We start from the raw sequence: 23,438 nt of genomic DNA, 5'->3' as shown, positions 1-23,438 counted from the left end.
GGAGTTTGCCCAGCCAGTCTACACGTGTTTCGTGTACTTGGAAAAGGTATTCAACTGTGTCCCTCTGAGTGTTCTGTGGGAGGTTCTTCGAGAGTATTCGGGTGTCTGGCACACTGATGGGGGCCATTTGATCCTTATACAACTTTTGCAAGAGCTTGTAATAGGTCATACTCATTTCCAGTGGGGTTTGGACTCTGCCAAATCTGTTCTTTGTCACTGATTCAGATTATTTGTACAGAATTTCAAGGAATAGCCAGGTGGTGGGAGGTTTCCACTGGGACTGCCTGAGAATTTCATCTCTGCTTTTCGCAGATAATATGGTTCTGTTGGCTTTATCAGGTGGTGGCCTCCAGTTCACACCGGAGCAATTCTCACGCCAGTGTGAAGCAGCGGGAATAACAATCAGCACCTCCAAATCTGAGGCCATGGTCTTCAGCAGAAAAAAGGGTGAAGTGCCCACTCCAGGTCAGGGACCTGGAATCTCCTCCCCAAGTGGAGGAGTTTAAGTATCTCTGGGTTTTCTTCACAAGTAAGGGAAGAAGATGGATTGGTGCAGCGTCTGCAGTGATACGGACGCTGTACAGGTCTGTCTATAAACTGTTGTCGAACAGATCCTGACTCAAGAGTCTGGATCACTGTATCACAGGACAGAATCTTATTTTGATTTCTTTTGAAGGAATAACTGGACTATAAGAAATTTCAGAGTCATTATTTTGAATATGAATCTGTCACGTCGGAGCAGGATAGACTCACGCACAGACTGCGAATCACAATAAACAGTTCCTTATTAACACAACTCCAAGTGCACCATATACAAGTGGGGAAAAGGGGGTCCAGGGATCCCAGGGGTCCACTGCCGGTCCGCTCACTCCACATGGAAATCCTCCTCCTTCTACATGCCACACTTAAACTGCCACACTCACGTACAGGTTCTGAAACAGGGTCTCAAGACGGGGGCAAGGAGAATCTATATACAGGGTCAAGGTATTTAATACTAAGAAAACATGAATAGAACTCGAAATGTTGGAAAGCCCAGAATTACACTAAGGAGTGTTACACAATAGTCCAGCGACGAAGGTCTCATAGCAAAATAACAGAAACAAAAGAGTTGTGTTGTCATGGTCCTCCTGGATGTCCCCTGTCCCCTCTCCCTCTGGTTTTTCTTTCTTTTTCTATCTGTCTGTGCTGTGTGGGTGCACTAACCACACCCTGTGTTTTAGAGGTGGATCTTCTGCCTACTTCAGCCAGACCGGGCACACCTGTTTCTGAACTTGTGATCTGCCGCTCCCTACTGAGGCTTGAGGAAGACGTCCATTTGATGCCAGACTGTTAATGAGATTGGTGTCTCAGTATGGAAATGTCTTGATACACGCTCAATCATCCAGGTAAGGAAATCCCAAAAAGTTGATTCTGTTCATCTGGAGTATGGAAATGTTTGTCTGCTTACCTTCTGCTTCTTTCTGTGCCGATATCTAGACCTGGGGTGTGAGTAAAAAGGAGGATTAAGGATCTGTTGAACTGGCGGAGTGTCGTAACTGAGGAGTTATGGATCAGACGGCTTGAAGGTTCCGCTATCGCTGGCAACTTGATGTTCTAATTGTAAAAAGACAAAAACGCACTGAACTTGGATTCTGAGTCTGTGTTTTCAGTCAGAAAACCTCAAACATGACAGGTATAGTACATGTACATTTTAAAACAGGAGTTTGCAGTGTAACTAATCAACTAAGTGTTTTATAAAACATGTTAGTGAACTTGTAGTCAAGTTCCTAAACTTAAAAAAAAAAGGTTTTGTTTTTTTTAATTGTGATAAACTTCTTCAAATTTAAAATTGTATTCAATTTTGGTTATTGTTATTGTGTCCACTTGTAAATAACATTTACGTTGTGCAAGTCTTACTTATTTTTCACTTTTTCTTTGTTATGCCACCTTTGTGTTGAACTGAATTTGGGTTTTAGCCCTTGTTGTTTATTTTTCTTGTCCAGGAGCTTCTGAATTATTCATTTTTGTCTTGAGACTTCTTTAAAGCTCTTATAATTATGCACCCTGCAAGCTTCTCCTTTTACTACATTTCCGTTAACATTTGACACTACTCAACAATTCTGTTTCTACTTGCTCTTGCTGGACTGGTTTGACAAGGTGTTAGAACTCAAAGGGCATAAGTAGCGTTTCTAATGCTGTTTGAATCTAACGTACTACTTTTGCAACTATCCCACTCAGATAAGTTTCCTTAGAAGTGCAGTATGCAGATGATCTGATGGATCCAAAAATGAATAACTCCAGTAAGTCCTATTATTTTCTTTTTCATATTTATTGTTTGTTTTTTTGTTTTGTTTTTTGAGGACTTTTAATAATAAAATGAATAATTAAAATAATCTTCAACCTGAGTGCTAATTTAGTTTTCTTTTTGCTCTTAGGTGCATCCTCTAGCAAGAAAAGGTAATCCCATGTTTACATCGTGCTTTCATTCCCTTAAACACATTTCTCATCTACTGATGAAGCTCATGATCTGAGTTGTTATGAAATTGAACACATTAAACTCCAAAAAAAAAAGAAAATGCATGGTTTTAATTTAAGTGGTGTACAAAGAGTCATCCTAAGGATGGTCAAAAGTAGATGAAAATTAAGGACTTGGATTAAAGAATTGAAAGTGGTTCTTTTGAGGCTACATTAGTCAAGTCTGGTTTTACTGGTTTCCCATATGCTAGCTCAATCCAAACAAGTGATGACTTGTTAAACTGAACCTACATGTTCCTAAAAAATATATATCTATAATGCTTTGTATGTATATTTATCATATAAGGGTTTCAGTCTTCATGCTCCAAGCTAGTGTGCTCTACCAGAGGCCTGGGAGCTTGAGGGTCCTGTTCCTTCTTCCTGATGTTGCTGTCATTCGGTATCACTACAGCTATCATTACAGCCGTCTGCTTCTGGTTGTCTACCACCACTATGTCCATTTGGTTAGCCGCCACCGTTTTGCCCATCTGTATCTTGAAGTCCCAAAAGATCTTTGGTCAGTTATTCTGCACCACCCTAGTAGGAGTCTCCCATGTTGATCTCAGGACTTCCAGTCCATACTCGGCCCAGATGTTCCTGTATTCTACGCCAGCCACTGGTTTGTTGTTTTTTTTATTTTTTTTTTATATATATATGTAAATATTCATCACGAACTCATGGGGATGTGGTGAACAACACTAAAGGTCAACTTCAAGCCAATAGCGTCAGTCAGCATCAAGTGCGGGATCTACCAAGGAGATGCTCTGTCCCCCCTGATGTTCTGCAGGGGCCTGAAGAACAATATGGGCCTCGACAAAGGCATCATTTGGACACACCCCATTTGCTTGATACAGGCCTGGGGGTTTCAATGTCAGGTGTAACATCACTAGCAATCAAAAAACATTTTCAAATTACATCTGCCTGCCTCTGAATGTGTACATGTGGGTCGTGCTCACGACTACAATGTGTTTCTCTGGCAGACATTAGCATTCTGATGCTTTTTTTTTCTTTTCTTTTTTTTTTCCTCTCGACAGTCATCACAAAACATTAAAGTCCCCTGAACCCAGCTCTGCATCCTGTAAGACTATTAGGTCAAAGTCTGAACCACTTACATTTAAAGATGGACAATCTCCTTCCAAAAAGACGTGAGATGTTGCTCACATTTCAGTGTCAAACTTTGCACTGTTTAAGTTGTTGTTGTTGTTGTTTCTGATCCCCATTTATTGTATCTCAGCAGAGATCAGGAGAATCCTACGTCCCCTGAACCCAGCTCTGCATCCTGTAAGAGTACTTGGTCAAAGTCTGAACCACTTACATTTAAAGATGGACAATCTTCCTCAAAAAAGTCGTAAGGCTTCACTAACTGAGAAGGGGTGGGGGGGGGGGGGGGGGGGTGGGGGGGGGGGGGTGTCTTTCTGTTAGCATGATTAACCTACATTGAAGTGAGACATGTCATTGTGTTCTCTTCCTTTGATTTATTTACGCTGTAAATTTGTCCATTTTTAGATGTGAATCTGTTGCGCTCAGTCTGTTTTGTGACAGCTGCTCACAACTGCAGGCGGTCATGAGATCACAACGGTGTTAGTTAAACTACTGTACAAATCTTTCTGCTATAGATAAGCATTATTTACTGTTAACTACCTGTAGGTACTGCATGTAAACTATGACACATTACGCATAGTTTTATTTCTCTGCAGAGATCATCGGGACGGAACCGAGTCTGCCAGTTTTCCATATATCCATAACAATCCTCAAGACTTGGACTCCATATTTGCAGTATGTGATTGTAGAACATTTTTCACCATCGTTAAAATCATTGAAAATTTATCTGTTTTGATGATCCTTGCAGTGCTATTAAGACTAGTGTTGTCAACTCCTACAACATTGCCTGATTGTGGTTCTGTCTGTTCTGTTACAGTTACTTCAGGAGGACATTATAGCATTTGTGAAGAATGAACTGCAGATGATTCAGAGTGTTTTGAGTCAAGGAAACTCTGACTATTTAGAGACTCAGAAGAAGCACGAGGTGGGAGATGTTGGTGAAGAAAAGCAGATCCGGATCAGGAGAACAGCTTTTCTTAAGATCACACTGCAGTTCCTGAGGAGAATGAATCACAACGAACTAGCTAAGTCCATCCAGAGCAGTAAGACATATTAACAATACTGAGAAACAAATGATGATTAAAATGACAAAAGCTATGACATCTAATGATGCCACAGTGATCCCTAATACTGTCATGAATTGCTGTGTGGTGGGCAGGAAGTGAACCTCAATGCAGGACTCATGAAAAAAGGAAATAAACTCAAAACAGGTTTAATACTGAAGTCTTTCGAAATATACATGCAAAAAACAGAAGATGGGCCTGGACCACTAAATTAGACTCTAAGGAAACACAGAACTAGGGACCACAGAACACTGAGGACAATGGGCAAATACACATGGTAATGTGACTAGTGGGGAGAATTCACTGGGAAAAAATCAGGAATAAGACAAGGGAGAGAAAACACAATACAAAGCACACAACATGAGAGGTTATCAAAGTAAAACAGGAAGTAACTGACAGAGTAAAAGCTAATGCCAAGATGTAGACTTGAACCTATGAACTGGACACAATCGGGGAAAAACTCAAAATGAACAGGAGAATAAACCTGAAGTGAGATGCTACCAGCATCAACATAACAAAACAAAAACTAAGGCTCAGCATATCCGTGTGATTATAAGTATACTGAATTTATTTGCTCACTTAAAACTTCCGTAAAAATCATGGAGAGAAAGAATGTAATACACAATCAAAAATCCAGAAAAAACAAACAAAGTTATACATACTAACTTTGTGGACTGCGCTGACTTTGCATTTTAACAGAGAGACAGAATGTCAACCAAAAATCCAGAAAAAAAAAAGCAAACAACTACTGAGACTGTTTGTGGCAGGGTGTGGTCTATGGCGCCACTGCAGGGAGGAGTATTGGCTTGCTGAATTAAGCAATGAAAAAGACATGGGTTAGATAGTAGCATTCATATAAATCTTTATGGTGCATCCCCAGATGTAAAGGTTTTACATGCCATGTGCACAAATCATGGAACAAATATAAATAATGGATGTAATACAGGTCTAAAAACTGAAGCCATTACAACTCCATTACACATGTGTACCATATTTTTCAGACCATATAAGGCGCATTAAGCGAAACAAAACAGTCAGATAAGTCAAACTTTACTCAACTCATTCTTCTTGCTTCCTCCACTTCTGTACCATTGATTCATTAATGTTGAATTCTCAGGCAGCTGCTCTATTCCCATGTAGTTGCAGTATATTAATGACTAACCTCGTATTGTGGATGGATTATTTTCAGTTGTTCTCCTGACTGAAGTTTGGTCCGTTTAAAGCATCCTGTCTCTAACCATCGGGAACCCTCACATTAACTTTTATTGAGTGGAAAAAAGTTAGCGTTCATCCTGCAGCTTCACCGTTTATGTTATGCTAACATAGCTGTGTCGCTAGCGATCACGTAGCACATCATTATATACCAGCTAATCACACTTGAGCAACCCTACAAACGTCACTGCTGTTTAGTTTTCTGTCTTCATTTATGTTGGAAGTGACAGCAGAGCTGTACGTTTGAATTTTTCAGAAATCTCTCAGTCAGAACATGCTATATCATGCTTAGGTGGAAGCTAGCGAGCTAACTTCCTGCTAACTTCTAACTCCATTAAATTTAATAAATTCTGTTTTCATGGACGCCTGGATGTTAAACTTAATTGTTACACCTGGTAAAGCCCCAACACTGATCATTTTATTAAAGATGAAAGAATTTAGACAGTTTTTAACTCTCAGTGATGCTGCTGTTTTCGTTTAACTTTGGGACCTGAAGCAGAAGGAATTTAGGAGCCAGATTACTCCGCGAGGTTCCTGACTACAGCAGTCATAATGCTCTGACAATCCATCAAGCGGTGCGGCTTTGTAGCTTAGCAAAGTCATACTAAAACATTTTTGACAGATTTTTGAGCGCCGTGTACCACATTAAATTGGTTCGAGGTCAGTAAGTACAACCAGAATTCATCATAAGTCGCACCAGATTATAAGGCGTACTGTCGATTTTTGAGAAAATTAAAGCATATTAAGTGCGCCTGAAAAATACAGTACTCCAATATGTATTTAAAATCACTGGATTCTGTTTTTATTTGGATTTTACACACTGTCTAAACTCTTTTGAAAATGAGGTTGTATCACTTTTGCCATTGTTACTGCAAACTCCACTTGGTGTTATTACTGGTTTGTTTTATGTTTTGTTTTTGTTTATTTGTTTTTTAATTCAGAAACTAACACAATGAACTGCCAGCAGAAAGTCAAATGTAATCTGAAGAAGAAATTCCAGGTTTTGTTTGAGGGAGTTGCTAAAGCTGGAAATCCAACGCTCCTCAATGAGATCTACACAGAGCTCTACATCACAGAGGGGGGAACTGGAAAAGTCAATGATGAACATGAAATCAGACAAATTGAAGCAGTATTTAAGAAAACAGACACAACAGAAACGACAATCAAATGTGAAGATATCTTTAAAACTTCATCTGAAAGAGATGGGCCAATCAGAACAGTGCTGACAAACGGAGTGGCTGGCATTGGGAAAACAGTCTTAACACAGAAATACACTCTTGACTGGGCTGAAGACAAAGCCAATCAGGACATTCAGTTTATATTTCCATTTACTTTCAGAGAGCTGAATGTGCTGAAAGAGAAAAAGTTCAGCTTGAAGAAACTTCTTCGTCACTTCTTTTCTGAAACAAAAGGAGAAACCTACAACTATGACAAGCCCCAAGTTGTGTTCATCTTTGACGGTCTGGATGAGTGCCGCCTTCCTCTGGACTTCGAAAAAAATAAAACCTTGACTAATGTCAGAAAGTCGACTTCACTGGATGTGCTGCTGACAAACCTCATCAGTGGTAAACTCCTTCCCTCCGCTCGCCTCTGGATAACCACACGACCTGCAGCAGCCAATCAGATACCTCCTGAGTATGTGCACATGGTGACGGAGGTCAGGGGGTTTTCTGATCCACAGAAGGAGGAGTATTTCAGGAAGAGATTCAGAGATGAGCGACAGGCTAGCATTGTCCTCAGCAATATCCAGACATCGCGAAGCCTCCACATCATGTGCCACATCCCAGTCTTCTGCTGGATCACTGCTACAGTTCTGGAAGATGTGCTGAAAACCAGAGGGGGAGGACAGCTGCCCAAGACCCTGACTGAAATGTACATCCACTTCCTGGTGGTTCAGGCCAAAGTGAAGAAGGTCAAGTATGATGGAGGAGCTGAGACATATCAATACTGGAGGAAGATGACAGAGTCTCTGGGAAAACTGGCGTTTGATCAGCTGCAGAAAGGAAACCTGATCTTCTATGAATCAGACCTGACAAAGAGTGGCATCGATATCAGAGCAGCCTCAGTGTACTCAGGAGTGTTCACACAGATCTTCAAAGAGGAGAGAGGACTGTACCAGGAAAAGTTGTTCTGCTTCGTCCATCTGAGCGTTCAGGAGTTTCTGGCTGCTCTTCATGTCCATCTGACCTTCATCAACTCTGGAGTCAATCTGCTTTCTGATGCACAATCTAAATCCAAGTTGTCCGAACTGTTATTTAAGGACAACGCAGCTACAAAGTTTTACCAGACTGCTGTGGACAAAGCCTTGCAGAGCCCAAATGGACACCTAGATCTCTTCCTCCGTTTCCTCTTGGGTCTTTCACTGGAAACCAACCAGAGTCTCCTGCAAGGTTTGCCAAGGCAGCAAGACAGTTGCTCAAAACCTAAACAGAAAACAATCCAATACATCAAAAAGATGATAACAAAAGTCTCTTCACGGAGAAGCATCAATCTGTTTTACTGTCTGAGTGAACTGAATGACAGTTCTCTAGTGGAGGAAATTCAAAAATCACTGAGATCAGGAAGACTCTCCACAAATGAACTATCACCTGCTCACTGGTCAGCACTGGTCTTCATCCTACTGTCATCTGAAGAAAATTTGGATGTGTTTGACCTAAAGAAATACTCTGCTTCAGAGGAGGCTCTTCTGAGGCTGCTGCCAGTGGTCAAAACCTCCAGCACAGCTCTGTAGGTTGATTTTTATAAATAACAATATATAGAAGCATGAAAGAAAAAAACACCATAAATTACTTCCATTTGTAATATTTGTAACTTTCTGTTTTTTCTCCCCAGACTAAGTGACTGTAAACTGACAGACAGAAGCTGCTTATTTCTGGCAAACGTTTTTAACTCCCCATTGTGTAATTTGGTTGAACTAGACCTTAGTAACAACAACCTCCAAGATTCAGGAGTGATCTCACTCTGTGCTGGACTGCAGAATCCAAACTGTCAACTGAAAACTCTCAGGTGTTTGTTTATTTTATTGTAAGGAAGACTTTTATTTCAATTTCAGTTTCTTAAATAAAACCAAATTTGTTTCTTTTAACATCTAGGTTGGACCAAAACAGCCTCACAAGCGCATGCTGTCAGGATCTCTCATCAGTCCTCAGCACCCAGTCCAGTCTGAGAACTCTGTCCCTGAATTATAACAAGCTGCAGAATTCAGCAGTGAAGCTGCTTTCTGATGGCTTGTCCAGTCCACAGTGTAAACTCCAAGTTCTCGGGTTAGATAAATTTTACATTGCTCAGTGTGTGTGTGTGTGTGTGTGTGTGTGTGTGTGTACACATATATAGCTCTGTACGCCGTCTCGTCTTCCCCAAAGATGACCCCCACCATGGTGGTATCATCTGCAAACTTAATCACTGCGTTGTTGCGTTGTCTGAGTGGGTACTGACACAGTCATGTGTGTACAGAGTGTACAGTAGGGGACTTAGTACACAGTCTTGTGGAGAGTTGCTGTTAAGGCTGGGGAAAGATGAGGCCCCACTCTAACTCTCTGTACACGGTCTGACAGGAAGTCTCTGATCCAGCAGCAGGTAGTTGAAGGAAGTTCAATATCCAGCAGTTTTATTATTGGTCTGTCCGGGAGTATTAATAATAATAATGGATTGGATTTATATAGCGCTTTTCAAGGCACCCAAAGCGCTTTACAATACCACTATTCATTCACTCTCACATTCATACACTGGTGGAGCAGCTACGGTTGTAGCCACAGCTGCCCTGGGGCAGACTGACAGAAGCGAGGCTGCCATATCACGCCATCGGCCCCTCTGGCCAACACCAGTAGGCAAGTAGGGTAAAGTGTCTTGCCCACGGACACAACGACCAGGACAGAGAGCCCAGGGATTGAACCGGCGACCTTCCGGTTACAGAATTGTATTGTATTGAAAGCACAGCTAAAGTCAACAAGGAGCAGCCTGTTGTTCCAGGTGAGAGATGGTGGTGTGGAGCGTTGTAACAATGGCATCTTCAGTTGATCTGTTAGCTCTGTATGGAAACTGGAGCGGGTCAAGTGTGGGTGGCAGGCACAGGGTGGATCACACTGATGCAGTTTCTCCTGTACCGTGCCATTGGTGGCGGGAGTCTTTTAAATCACTGGCTAACGCAGGGGAGCATCAGTAGTGAGTCACGGATGGGAGTGGGCTTTCAAAGCTAGCAGGGACACCACTATGAATACAATACATAAACATTTTAGAACCGAGAAACAGCATGCCATGAAACCCAGCGCCATCTTTCCTGTGTTTCCTGAGTTCTTATTATGTCCTCCGGAAAGCCGTAGAAGTGGTGATAGTCCAACGTAATGTTCCTTGCACAGCGTAATCCCAAACTCAGAATATCACTTGTTGTTCCTAGAGTATTTAAAAGCAGAATGGGAGGCAGAGCCTTCAGTTTTCAGGCCCCTCTTCTGTGGAACCAGCTTCCAGTTTGGATTCAGGAGACAGACACTATCTCTACTTTCAAGATTAGGCTTCAAACTTTCCTTTTTGCTAAAGCATATAGTTAGGGCTGGACCAGGTGACCCTGAATCCTCCCTTAGTTATGCTGCAATAGGTGTAGGCTGCTGGGGATTCCCATGATGCATTGAGTGTTTCTTCTTCACTCACTATGTGTTTATACACCTCTACATTTAATCATTAGTTATTTTCAGTCTCCGGCTCTCTTCCACAGCGTGTCTTTGTCCTGTCTTCCTACCCACACCTCAGGCAATCACAGCAGATGGCCCCGCCCCTCCCTGAACCTTGTTGTACTGGAAGTTTCTTCCTGTTAAAAGGGAGTTTTTTCCTTTTCACAGATGCCAAAACGTTTGCACAGTGGGGGTCATATATAATTGGGTGGATGGGTTTTCTTGTTTGTTTGGGGTTTTTTTAGTATTATTGTAGGATCTTTGCCTTACAATATAAAGTGGCTTAAGGCAACTGTTGTTATGATTTGATGCTATATAAATCAAACTAAATTGAGAATTGATGGTAAGTGTTGTAACTCGTCCACACAGGGATAAGAAGTTTATGAACTGTACAGCCTATGCTTTGGATGTGTAATGGATGTACTGTTGATCCAGTTTATGGAATACTAGGAGATTTTATAAGTTTTTTTTGACAAGCTTGAATGTTTTATGAAGTGATGAATATGAACAGCAAAATGCCGTCTGGATATAAACAGGTTTTGTGATCAGTGGTATATCTTAGAATTCCATTGTTTTGTTTTTGGGGTTAAACATCTGAATCAAAACAAAAGTGTTTCTTTTAACATCTAGGTTGGAAAGAAACTGCTTCACAAATGCATCCTGCCAGATACTCTCATCAGTCCTCAGCACCCAGTCCTCCAGTCTGAGAACTCTGTCCCTGAATTACAATCTGCTGCAGGATTCAGGGGTGAAGCTGCTTTCTGTTGGCTTGTCCAGTCCACAGTGTAAACTCCAGAATCTCAGGTATGATGTATTTTACATAGAGGGAGTTTCAGTGCTCATCAAGACTCTTGAATATGCTCTCTCTCTCTCTCAGACATTACATACAAAGAACATTACAGACAATGGTAATATTTAAATATTGAAGTGAGTGTGTATGTTATATAATGTCTGTAATTCTATTAAATCCAGCAGTGAGTATTTGTGAGAGAGCAAATAGTAAGTGTAAAGAAAAGGAACAAACAAAAAAATAAATAAAGGTAACATAAAATAACATGAAAAAAATGTAATTAAATTTATTTTTATAGTGTCAAATTACAACAATTGCGTCAAGGCACTTTATATTGTAGAGACAAGATACTACAATAATAAATTGAAAAACTCAACAATTTGGGTTAGTTTTAGCCTCCTAACCCTCTCAGCCTCTGAGTCACTATAAGAAGAAACGAAATTACAATCATCTGCAGTGGTTCTGTAGATCCCCGAGAGCTTGACAGAAAAGGCTGGTGTTAGTGCTCCACATAATATGAACCTAGAAAGCAGATGTGAGAATAGTATATGGTTCAGACTGTGACTACATTGTGATGAGATGGGAACACACCTTTTGCTTAACAAAAAAGCAAAAACTTTCATCAAAATTACATAATCTGAGTAAAAAATACTGAAGTAACTATGATTTATCACGGGCAGTGCCAACTGCAATGTCATCAGAGAGAAGCAGTAATAATGTCACTTTCAATTTATTGTTATTTTTATCAAAATATATTTTAAAAACATTATTTATAATATTATTTTGTACATCAATCTAATACAGCAAGAGAAGCGTGAGGGGCACTGGTGTTGTAAACATTATTTGATATTATTAATATTATTTGTGGTATGCCATTTTAAAAAGTGTAACATTACTTTAAAAACACATAGCTCTGTTAAAGTGACTCATTAAATGACTCGTTTTCTATTATAATTGAATATCATCTAATGTGCGTGGGGTTGTTATAGCAAGGCAGCTGAGCGTCCTGTGATGTAATTAGTATTTCACACGAACACCACAAGAAAGGTGGACATCGAGGCTGCAGGTGGATCCTCTCTCATGCCCTGGATTGTTGATTACCTGACAGGAAGACCACAGTATGTGCATCTTCAACATTTTGTGTATGACTAGAGGACCAGCAACACAGGGGCACCACAAGGGGCCGTCCTCGCCCCCTTCCTCTTCATTCTACACCACAGATTTCAGCCACTGCACAGAGACCTCCGTCTTCAGAGGTTTTCTGCCGACTCTGCGGTGGTTGGATGCATCAGTGACGGTGATGAGACAGAGTACCAGGCTGTGGTCGACTGTGTGTGAGCAGAATCATCTGCAGCTCAACGTGGCAAAGACCAAAGAATCAACTGTTGGCTGAAAACTGAGGTCATTGTGACCATTATGACCTCAGCCTCTTAGAAAACAACAGAAAATCATTTGCAAGAAATTTATGAGTGATCTTTGATAGCAATTTAATCTTTGATAAACAGATGAACAATGTAATCAAAACTAGCTTCTTTCATCTTCGCCTCCTTGCAAAAGTTAAGCCTTTTCTCTGCTTCAGAGATTTTGAGAAAGCGATCCATGCCTTCATCTCACCTCGACTTCTGTAGCCTCTATTCTGGTGTTACCTCGTCATCTACTGGCTGACTGCAGCTGGTCCAAAACACTGCAGCAGGGCTCCTAACTGGCACACGCAAGCGAGATCACATATCTCCCATACTTGCATCATTACACTGGCTGCCAGTCAGTTTTCAAATTGATTTTAAGATTTTAACACTTGTTTTTAAGACGCTGCATGGACTAGCTCCTGCATATCTTTCTGATCTTCTAACCTGGTATACTCCTGCAAGATCTTTGAGGTCTGCGGACCAAATGCTACTAGTTGTCCCAAGGTCCAGATTAAAACTCTGAGGAGACCGGGCATTTGTGGCGGCTGCTCCTAAATTGTGGAACACTTTGCCTCTGCACATCAGGACCTACTGGAGACTTTCAAAACCCATCTAAAGACCTATTTTTATTGTCTTGCTTTTAAATCAGTATGAGTCTGTAACTATTGTTTTTATTATCATTCTATGATTCTCTTCCCCTCTAACTTTATCCTATTTTATGTCTTTTGCTTTAACTATTTTTATTGTACCGCAATCTACAGGAAGTGCCAGAGTCGTCTCTGTTGTCTTTCAACATCTGAGTCGGTTTGTTTTAGCAATGTAAACATAGTTGTTATTCAGACCTAATTTTCCACCTAAAATCATCCCTGTACTCCAACAATACAGCCACAATCTTTAATGAGCACAGTCCAATCAGTACTTGCCAAAAGAAAAGAGGCTATGAAGAAATACAGCATTATGTATTGGAGGTGCTGTAAGTGATCGGTCCTAGAAAACTAAGATTGCACTGCTTAATTGATCATTTCTTCATTTTTACACTTTCAGGTTGTCTTTCTGTTTTCTGTCATCGGGAAGTTGTGGTTTTCTGGCTTCAGTTTTCAGCAATCAGCCTTCCAGCCTGAGAGAACTGGATATGAGCCACAATAGACTGTTGGATTCAGGAGTCAAGCAGCTCTGTGTTGGTCTACAGAGTCGATTCTGTAGACTGGAAACTCTCAGGTCAGAGTTCTAACTGTAATATTGCACGCTGATTTTTTTCTATCATCCCCACTTTCTTTTTGTGTGGCTTAATCAGTAATTAACATACTCTCTCCCCCCCCAGCCTGGGGTTCTGTGGGCTGACAGAGAAAAGCTGTGAATTTCTGGGTTCACTTCTCAGCTCCAAGGCCTGTCATCTGAAAGTGGTTAATTTAAGTGCCAATAAATTGCTGGATTCAGGAGCGATGAGGCTTTCAGCTGAACTACAAAGTCCTGATTGTCAAATAAAATCTCTCAGGTAAGGAATCCTTAAATCAGACAAATTAGCTGTGTTCCATGCACTGGCATACTTATACACATTGAGTTGCTTGGGTCTTCACAACCTGATTAGCAGACAGCAAGCTGTCATTTCTTGATGACATTTACAAAAATGGATTTCACAGCAGTGGGGAATACGTTTCATTACAGTAGATGTCTTTCTGAAAACGCTATAAGTATTTATTTTTTTTAAACATTTATTTATTGGTTTTAACCGGTTTTACATGGTGCACTGTGAGCATTAAAAAAAATAAAGTAAAAAATAAATAAATACATAAATAAAAACAAAACCACAACAACAATAGAAACAACATAGTAATAGAAACAAAAACAAAGCAAACCATAACAGGAGGGAAGGGCAGATATACAAATCGAGTCAGAGTTTCAGGCTGTTAAGTCCACAGTGTGCACGCTGCAGTTCTCCAGAAAGTTATAGAATTTTGACCATAAAGCCCAAAACTTGTCCAGTTTATTTCTTAATGCATAAGTTATTTTCTCCATAGATAGTATAGATGTCAGTCCATTAAGCCACTGAGTTAGTCATAGCAACACAGCGCTTGGCTTCCAAAAGTCCAGTCGTTAACAGAGCTCTGTTGTTTGCAGCAGGTACAAAATTATTTGGGTATATATTTAAAATACATATTTTAGGATGAAGTGGAATCACATCACCAATAATTTGACTCAACACATTTATTACCTTTTCCCAAAAGATTTTCACATGTGGACACTCCCATATACAGTGAAATAAAGTGCCCCTGTCCACTCCACACTTAATACAGTTGTCTGGGATGTTTGAGTTAAAATGATGCATTTTTGATGGAGTAAGATATTGTCTTGTTAAACATTTATATAGAAGTAGTCGAGATTGCACATTGTTAAGTTGAAATATTAATTGTCTGACTCTGGGCCAAGGAGCATGATTTATAGCACTCATCATCAGATATTTCCATTTGCAAATCCTTCCTCCAAGCCTCTAAAATAGACTGTGTTGATTCTTTGGAATTTTCTGTAAATAATTTATACAATGCAGAAACTCGGCCTCTCCCATTTAGATGCTTTATAACTGTGCTCTCTAGAGAGGAGGAGGTGGGATTTCTAAGCTGTCACCTTGTGTGGTTGAGATAAAATTTCTTAATTGAAGAAATTTAAAAAAATATTTGACAGGAATAGAAAAAGTACTTCTAAGTTGTTCAAAAGACATAAGAGTATTATTCCTAAACATATCAGACACTTTTCTTATACCTTGATCGAACCAAAATCTAAAACCTGCATCCGCCCTACCAGGAAGAAACCGAGACAGTTGGATCATTTCTCCGAAGTAGTTATGTGTTTCAAACCAGATCATTATAGTGTTTTTTAAAAAGGGGTTCTTAGTTTGCTTATTTAGTGTCTTCCTGTCGGCTGAGTAAAGATATAAGTTAGCGGAAATTTTGATTTCTGTAGACTCCATAGAAACCCACACTGGAATTTGCGCATTAACAAAATAAAACATTGCTGCTCTGATTTGAGCAGCCCAGAAGTACCACTTTAAATTTGGAAGTTGTAAACCCCTCTTTCATAAGGGAGGTATAATAATGAGATTCTGAGTCTTGGTCTTCTGTTGTTCCAAATAAAGTTTCGGAATAGTTTTTGCAAATCTAAGAAGAAAGAGTTTGGTGGTATTGATTGAAAAAGGTAAAGATATTTTGGCAAAATTGACATTTTTAGTATATTAATACGACCAATTAAAGATATAGGTAGTTTCATCCATCTGTGTAGAAGTGCAGTAACTGACGTCGTTAAGGAATTATAATTGGATGCCAGAATATTTTCAATTGAGGGGGTTAATTTCACACCCAGATAAGTAAACCCATGTTCAGATAGCAGAAAGGGAGTATTGATTGGAGGATTTTGTCGTTTCATTTTTATTCAAAAATAATATTTCGGATTTATCAAAATTTATTTTGTAACCCGAAAATGTACTAAATGTATTAATGAGACTTAATATGGATGGTATTGATTTGTTTGAATTAGTGCAGAACAGGATCACATCATCTGCTATAAGTATTGTTATTGCCAATGTCATGTGCAAACAGTGCAGAATAGCTACATAAATTCTACTCACACCGAAGTTGATTATTTGTTAATAGTTTTACATCCTTGCTACATATATTTATTACTTCTAGATTGAACTAATTCATTATTATCAGGATTTCCTAAAAACTCCCTGAAAAAGCCTTCAGCTGATCCAAAATGCTGCTTTCAGACTCCTGGCTTACACGGTTCCTACGGTATTTAAAAGTAGGCTTTGAGGTGCTGCAGTATTCCTGAACAATAAGAATCAGCTCTCAGACAATATTGGTGGTGGTCAGAGGGCCCGGTGGCGCCAGTGTCCAGCAGCCTCGCCTCTGTCAGTGCGCCCCAGGGTGGCTGTGGCTACAATGTAGCTGCCATCACCAGTGTGTGAATGTGTGTGTGAATGGGTGGATGACTGAATGTAGTGTAAAGCGCTTTGGGGTCCTTAGGGACTAGAAAAGCGCTATACAAATGCAGACAATATTGCCACATAAGCAATGATGTAGGAGAAGACGTCAAAACTTCATATACAACTACTGTCTATAAACAGCATGTCTCTGAGCTTGCTTGCTCATAAGGGTCCATCTGACATACAATTTATTCTCTGCCTACTGCTTTTTGCTTTTGTAGTCTGTCAGGCTGCTGGATAGGTGAGAAAGGATGCATTTCTCTGGCTTCAGCCCTCACATCCAACCCCTTCAGCCTGAAGGAGCTGGACCTGAGCTACAATCGTCCTGGTGACTTGGGAGCAAAACTGCTTTCTGCTAAACTGAAGGATCCCCAGTGCAGCCTTGAGACTCTCAGGTATAAAGAGCCTTTTTGTCATGCACAGATGTCTAAGCATCATGTTTGTGAACTAACCCATTATAATATAATGGGTGTATCAGTATAATCTCATTATTATACACCCATTATATTATATATCACCCATTAACCAGATCAAAGTTGATACTGATCATCTTCAGTGCAGAATTCAAGGTTGTGACATTCATGTGATTCTTACATGACTGAAAACAAGAACACTGTATTTTTTCAAATACAAAATATTTGTCGATGTGTCTCATTATGCTTTATTCATAAAAATGTGGCCCCTTTATGCATTTGCTCAGATTATGTTTACTTCATCCATCCATGATCGGCTTCATGAGTAGTTGTGGGAATAGCAGTCTTAGTGTCATGAATCGGCTGTGGCACGCAGGATGTAGGACCCAAAACACAGGACACTCAGACGGAGGAGTAAACTCAAAGAGGCTGCTTTTATTGCAGTAGCAGAAAAAACTCCATAAACAATAAACTTGCATAAACTAAACTAGAAACTAATACTAAACACTAAGAAACCTAGGGACGAGGCGCACAAAGGGAAACCACACAGCATGAGGGGACGACGCGACACTGACACAGGGCTAAAATACACTGAGGGATAACGAGGGGATGGGACACAGGAGGAGAGCACAGCTGGGAGTAATCAAACACAACAAGATCAGAGGAAGCCAAACTAGAGACTAACAAAGTAAAACAGGAAACACAACACGTAGACGCGGATTTGACAAGGGGAGACTGGGTCTGTCTCTCAGTGGGACAAAACCACCAGGAGGCATCCTAACTGGAGTAGCAGCTCTTCCTCTTTTAAATGATGGATGAAAATAGCAGAAAGACAACTAAGACAGTCCCACAACATCCAGAATGTTACGGAACCTGAGACAAATCTCATTCACCCCACGGAGCAGACCACTGAGACTTATATGCCTCATTCTTACTTAATCCTTTTAATTACATGTTGTATCAGGAAAAATGTAAAAAAACACTTTTCACTAACAAATCGAACTATGGAAAGCATAAGCTGCATGAGACATGCGTAAAATACATATAAAACTGACTATTAGATTGCTTTTTTTTAAATTAATTTTCATTTTGGAAATAATAAATGTAATTATTATACAGCACGGTGGTTAGCACTGTAGCCGCACAGCAACAAGGTCCTGAGTTCAATTCCACCATCATCCCCGGGTCTTTCTGTGTGGAGTTTGCATGTTCCCGTGTTTGTGTGGGTTCCTTACGGGTACTCTGGCTTCCTCCCACAGCCCAAAGACATGCAGCTTGTAGGGATAGGTTCATCGATTAGTCTAAATTTCCCATAGGTGAGAATACGGGAGTGAATGTGAGCGCGAATGATTTTTTACTCTTCGTTTCAGGCTGGACTACTCAGGAGCAGAGGGTGCGAAGAAGGGTAAGTAATTCATTAAGTCTTTTTTTTTTAACTGGGAAGCTCAATACTATGTTTAATTCCTGAAAATGTGTCAATAACAGTGTGCGCTAGTTTGCATTAATGTAACCTACATGAACGTGTTATTAATGGCACCTGTGGTTAGTTAACTGAATCGTCAGCATCCTGCTGCACACAAAGGTTTTGATATTCATGTTCAAACACTGCTGTAGATTTCAATGTGCAAATAAAAGAGGCCTGAAAGTGTGTAGACTGAAGATTTTTCAAAGCAAAAAACAAAATAACTTCAAGTGTTTTATTCATAAAGCGAAACTTTCAAAGCGCTCTTTAATATTCAAACATGTGTATAACCCCAAAAGTTGATTCTGTTGATCTGGACGCAGCGTTTTCAGTGTTAGAAACGTTACATCATCATCAGCTGACTGCAGGTTTCAACCTTATGAACAACATTTGCATAATGACTGAAACTAGCACTGAATGAACTGTGAGGTCAGCTCTTTGACATTTCTCCAGATGAACATGATTTACTTACCCTGACGACTGAGCATGCATCAGGACAAATGTGTAAAACCTGTAAGAAACACTGCAGTGATGAAACATCTCAGTGTTGTATATTTTTCTTCCAACAGTTGCCTGCAGTCTCACACTGGACCCTGATACAGCTCACAGGAACCTTGCTCTCTCTGCAGACAGAAAGGCAGTACTTGGGTCAAAACGACCAATTTTACATTCACGGTGGGAATTATTTCCTAGCAGTCCAGAGGTTTATTATAAGTGGGAGCAGGTGCTATGTACACAGGGTCTCACTGGTTTACGTTACTGGGAGGTAGAGTGGAAGGGAACTGTTTCCATAGGTGTAACTTACAAAGCTGGACCTGACAAAGGTCCAGATGAATCCTGGCATGGAGGAAATGACAGATCCTGGATGCTGCTCTGCAAAGATAATCATTACTCAGCGTGGCACGATTACAAAGTGACAGAAATACGACTTTCTCGACGCCCCGCTGGTTTTCAAAAAGTCGGAGTTGTTTTGAACTGGCCAGCTGGCATTCTGTCCTTCTTTGATGTCACCTCTGACACTCGGCTCCACCTCCACACCGTTTTCTGCAGGTTCACTGAGCCCCTCTACCCTGCACTGTGGTTCTGGTTTACACTTGAAATGTACAAGTGTTCAGCAGCTTTGTGTGACCTGCAGGGATAGCAGTCACCAAATGTAAACAACTACTTAAGTGCCACACAGAACAACCTTTGCACACACTGTGATCACCTGACCACATATTTTGAGACACGTCAGACTCTGATGCAGAAATATTTTATTATGTTTTTCTCTGAAAAAAGTGTTTGATCACCAAGTCTCTGACCCTAATGGTTAAGACTGGAATTTAGAGTAATTGGAAGCAGCCATAGTCAGTCTCTGCATGAATAATGATTCCATCATAAATACCTGCTCATTATTAAGTTAGCCCAGGGATTAAAGAGCTGTTCTGCTCATGTTCACTTCTAAAGTGTTTTTCTTGGACTCCAGCGTAGCTTTGTTCAGTTTATTTATCTTACATGAGGACTTATGTACTTGCCTTGTTTATGAATACTTCAGGACCTCATAGAGCACATTGTTATATTAATTAACATTACATAGTTATATTTGCAATGATACAATAATGTGTTCTGTTAGATATATTTCATGTATCTGCTGATCATTTGTAATCTTTTGTTCTGGTCATGATTAAATAAATGCTTTTTAACAGAAGAACTGTGTGTACCATATGCTCTGCAATTCCCACAACGCTGTGCAGGACTCAGTGACTGAAGCACATCTTTAGTCTTCATACTACATCCTGGGGCATACGTCACAAATCTGTGGTTCTGAATCTTTATCTGGATCATGTGACTCTTTCATCCAACTACAGTGGCTCTCTGTGGCTTTGACAAAAAACAAATTACTACTGTTGCTTGTTAAAAAGTCCTCCTGCCTCCCTGCAGTACCTCAGATCCTAATATGCCTACACTGCACGTAAGGAGGCGGTGCTTCCTCTGCTCCGCAGAGCAGAGGTTGTTGAAGTCATCAGAGCTGGGGCCCGTTCTTCGTACGTCGCTTACTACATCCAAGATCAAATGACACATCCAAGATCAAATCATCGCGCTAACCGTGAGCTCGCTAATCCGGTTCCCCGAACACACCTGCTGTTGACGATTACTACAGCTGGACGCAGGAATGTGACATCACTGGGTGTCGTAAAAGGGTCTACGCATCGATAGTAGAAACATTGATCGGCAACCCGCTGATTGGTCGGCGAAAATGTCCAAGGGGCGTGCTCGGTATTTTCCGGCAGCAGAGCAAGAACTCATGAGTGAGGGATTTCAGGAGTTTCAGAGTTTAATTAAAACGCAAGAGAACACTGCAAAGGCTGCAAAAGCAAGGAGAGAGGGCTGGCAGAAAGTTGCTGACAAATCAAACTCGTAGGTAATTTAATAATAATAATAATAATGGATTGGGTTTATATAGCGCTTTCCAAGGCACCCAAAGCGCTTTACGATACCACTATTCATTCACTCCCACATTCACACACTGGTGGAGGCAGCTACGGTTGTAGCCAGGCTGCCATATCGCGCCATCGGCCCCTCTGGCCAACACCAGTAGGCGGTAGGGTAGATCTATCATATGACACTATATTGTCCAATATCATATGGCATTATATTATATTATAATATGTTATATTATATCCCCTTTCACATTAGAGCCACAACAGGACCCACAAGAACATGGGAACAAGTAAAAGTGGAATACAGGAGTATTCTACAGAATGGTAATATTTATCTCTTAGATTGCTTTGCGTCTCTTGGCAAGGTAATACTGGCCTGTAATACTCTGTTAGTTTGTTCATAACAGCAACCAAGAAAAGGGCAGAGGAAAAAAAGACAGGTGGTGGTCCTGCACCCCCTCGTCAACAAGTTGGTTAAGTAAATAATACCCTCACGGGAATATCGATATCTCTCTATGAGCACACTGTCGCGCTGAGCTAAAGGATCCTGTCTGTCCCGCAATATACGCTGAATTCTGAGGACTCTCCTTATCAATCTTGCACCTTCCGCAATGGGTGGCTCGCGTATACTGACAGGACATGGCTGCGACAGGCTTCCCAAATCCACCTTCGCTTTTATAGCCGTGGTCTCTCATCTTGATTACACGAAGTAATTTACAATTACTACTCTGAAATATGAATTACATCTGTAATAATCACATACATGTAATAGAATGTTAATAGTACATTTCCCTTTTTTAGGAAATGACCTGTATGTATCTGTGTGACATCAATAAAAGGATCAAGTGCTGCATTATCTTTAGTTACATTGATGTTATTTATTTATGGTGAAACAGTGGAAAAATATCGCCGTTGCTTTCGTATAAATGAAGCGGGCATACCTGCGTGGCCGCGATCTAATCCTGTTTACATAAAGTAAACCTGCTCCCGAGCAGGTTTACGCTTACGGCTCTGTTGCTATGACAGCAAGTCCCGGATGAGCTTCGGGGAACCGACTGATCCAGGATCACGCGAAATCGTCAACAATCTAATCCGGCTAACCTACTTAGCGAGGTACGAAGAACAGGCCCCAGGTCCTCACCTACACAGCAGAGATTCAGAGAGTAAAAAGGGACGTCCATGTTGTCAAACTTGAGCTTGGGGCTGTGTCCACAGATTGTCCACCCTGAATCAGAGATATAGGCTGTGTCTCAATTCAGGGGCTGCATCCTTTGAAGGCCGATTACGTCACAGCAACGAGACGAAGGCTGCTTCAAATGCATCCTTCATTTCCCCGAATTTGAAGGATGGCTCGGGTGTGTCCTTCACTTTTGGAAGCGTTTCATGTAAATATTTTCTTCCGAGCCTGCAGAGCAGACAAAAGTGGAACTTCAAGACTCCTGACATTCTTGGGGGCAAAGCAGTTATGATTGTAGATCCACGGCTTCCCCGTGCACTGTGGCTGGTGGGATGAATCACAGAAACTTTCCCAGGATCAGATGGACTGGTCAGAACTTGGTGGAAGTAAGTGGGGGTGGATACACCCGCCTTCTTACCCTGCTTATTTATCTTCCTGCGTTACCAGACTAATGGAGGAAATTCACCCATGTAGACACTTTGTTACTGCAGTGTGAGAGTAGCCACGTTAATAGTGAAGCATGTAGTAGCCTGGCTTCACAGGCTATATTTCCATTTATACGTTCATTGTTGTTGTTTTTGTGTAGAGCTAATGTTTACCAGACGGTGTTATCTGTTGTAATTACTGTATTAATATACAAACCTGTGTTTGCTGACAGCTCCGTGTCATCATAGCGACATTATGTGAATATCTGTGTCCACTAGAGGGCGGCGTTGATCCACGAATGACAGATTTAATCCAGTTCAGCTGTGATTCTGTGTCTATGCCATCTTGATATTATATTATTATAAACTTATTATATCATCTGCGCTTAATATTATATTGTGTTATTGACGTTAATACTTAGTGTGAAAGACGCTGAATCATGGGAGGAGATGTTTTTATTATTTCTTCTCACACCGGTTCACCAATGTCACGTTCATTACGAGGAAGAAAAAATGCTAAAACTAAATTGCCCTTAACCTTTTTATTGAAAAGGAAAAGAAAACTCAGATTCTAGGGCATTTCAGTCGGAGCATGTTCAGTTTCTAGTTTTGCAAGTTTACATTGGAGACACGGTCCTGTGGTTCTTGGGCCCAGAAACAAAAGTCATTGGTTGTTTTCAGGTTTGGAGCATTAAAAAAAAGGAAAAGTCAGTCTTTTTTTTATTTTCTCTTATCGTTTGATTTACTGTAAAAGTCTTTTTACTTGTTTCAACAAATAAGCTTTGGATCCCTTTCAGACTATACAGAATGCTGTGGTAAGACTTGTCTATGT

At 40.6% G+C, this 23,438-nt stretch overlaps 1 protein-coding gene across 4 annotated transcripts; it reads left to right on the top strand.

Annotated features, from left to right (window-relative positions):
* The first annotated feature begins 1,290 nt into the window (after positions 1-1,290).
* Positions 1,291-20,268, top strand: LOC146694686 (NACHT, LRR and PYD domains-containing protein 3-like). Of its 4 annotated transcripts, none has more exons than XM_085430946.1 (17): positions 1,292-1,385; positions 1,477-1,672; positions 2,218-2,279; positions 2,415-2,436; positions 3,528-3,638; positions 3,731-3,841; positions 4,191-4,269; positions 4,412-4,637; positions 6,812-8,597; positions 8,703-8,876; positions 8,963-9,133; positions 11,165-11,338; positions 13,775-13,948; positions 14,052-14,225; positions 16,931-17,104; positions 18,493-18,527; positions 19,154-20,268. In XM_085430946.1, exons 3-17 carry the CDS (start codon positions 2,255-2,257, stop codon positions 19,723-19,725), a joined length of 4,008 nt encoding a protein of 1,335 aa, XP_085287072.1. In that variant the 5' UTR covers positions 1,292-1,385; positions 1,477-1,672; positions 2,218-2,254; the 3' UTR covers positions 19,726-20,268. The 4 variants fall into 4 exon arrangements, with proteins under 4 accessions (XP_085287073.1, XP_085287074.1, XP_085287072.1 ...); XM_085430945.1 differs by having other exon boundaries at positions 3,728-3,841; XM_085430947.1 differs by lacking the exon at positions 14,052-14,225 and having other exon boundaries at positions 1,291-1,385; positions 3,728-3,841.
* The last annotated feature ends 3,170 nt before the right edge of the window (positions 20,269-23,438 follow it).

Source organism: Copadichromis virginalis, linkage group LG14 (assembly GCF_057382275.1).
Source record: "Copadichromis virginalis isolate Kocher_CV1m ecotype Utaka linkage group LG14, C_Virginalis_male_GT1.1, whole genome shotgun sequence".
NCBI lineage: Eukaryota > Metazoa > Chordata > Actinopteri > Cichliformes > Cichlidae > Copadichromis > Copadichromis virginalis.
This window is presented reverse-complemented; position numbering and strand designations above follow the sequence as displayed.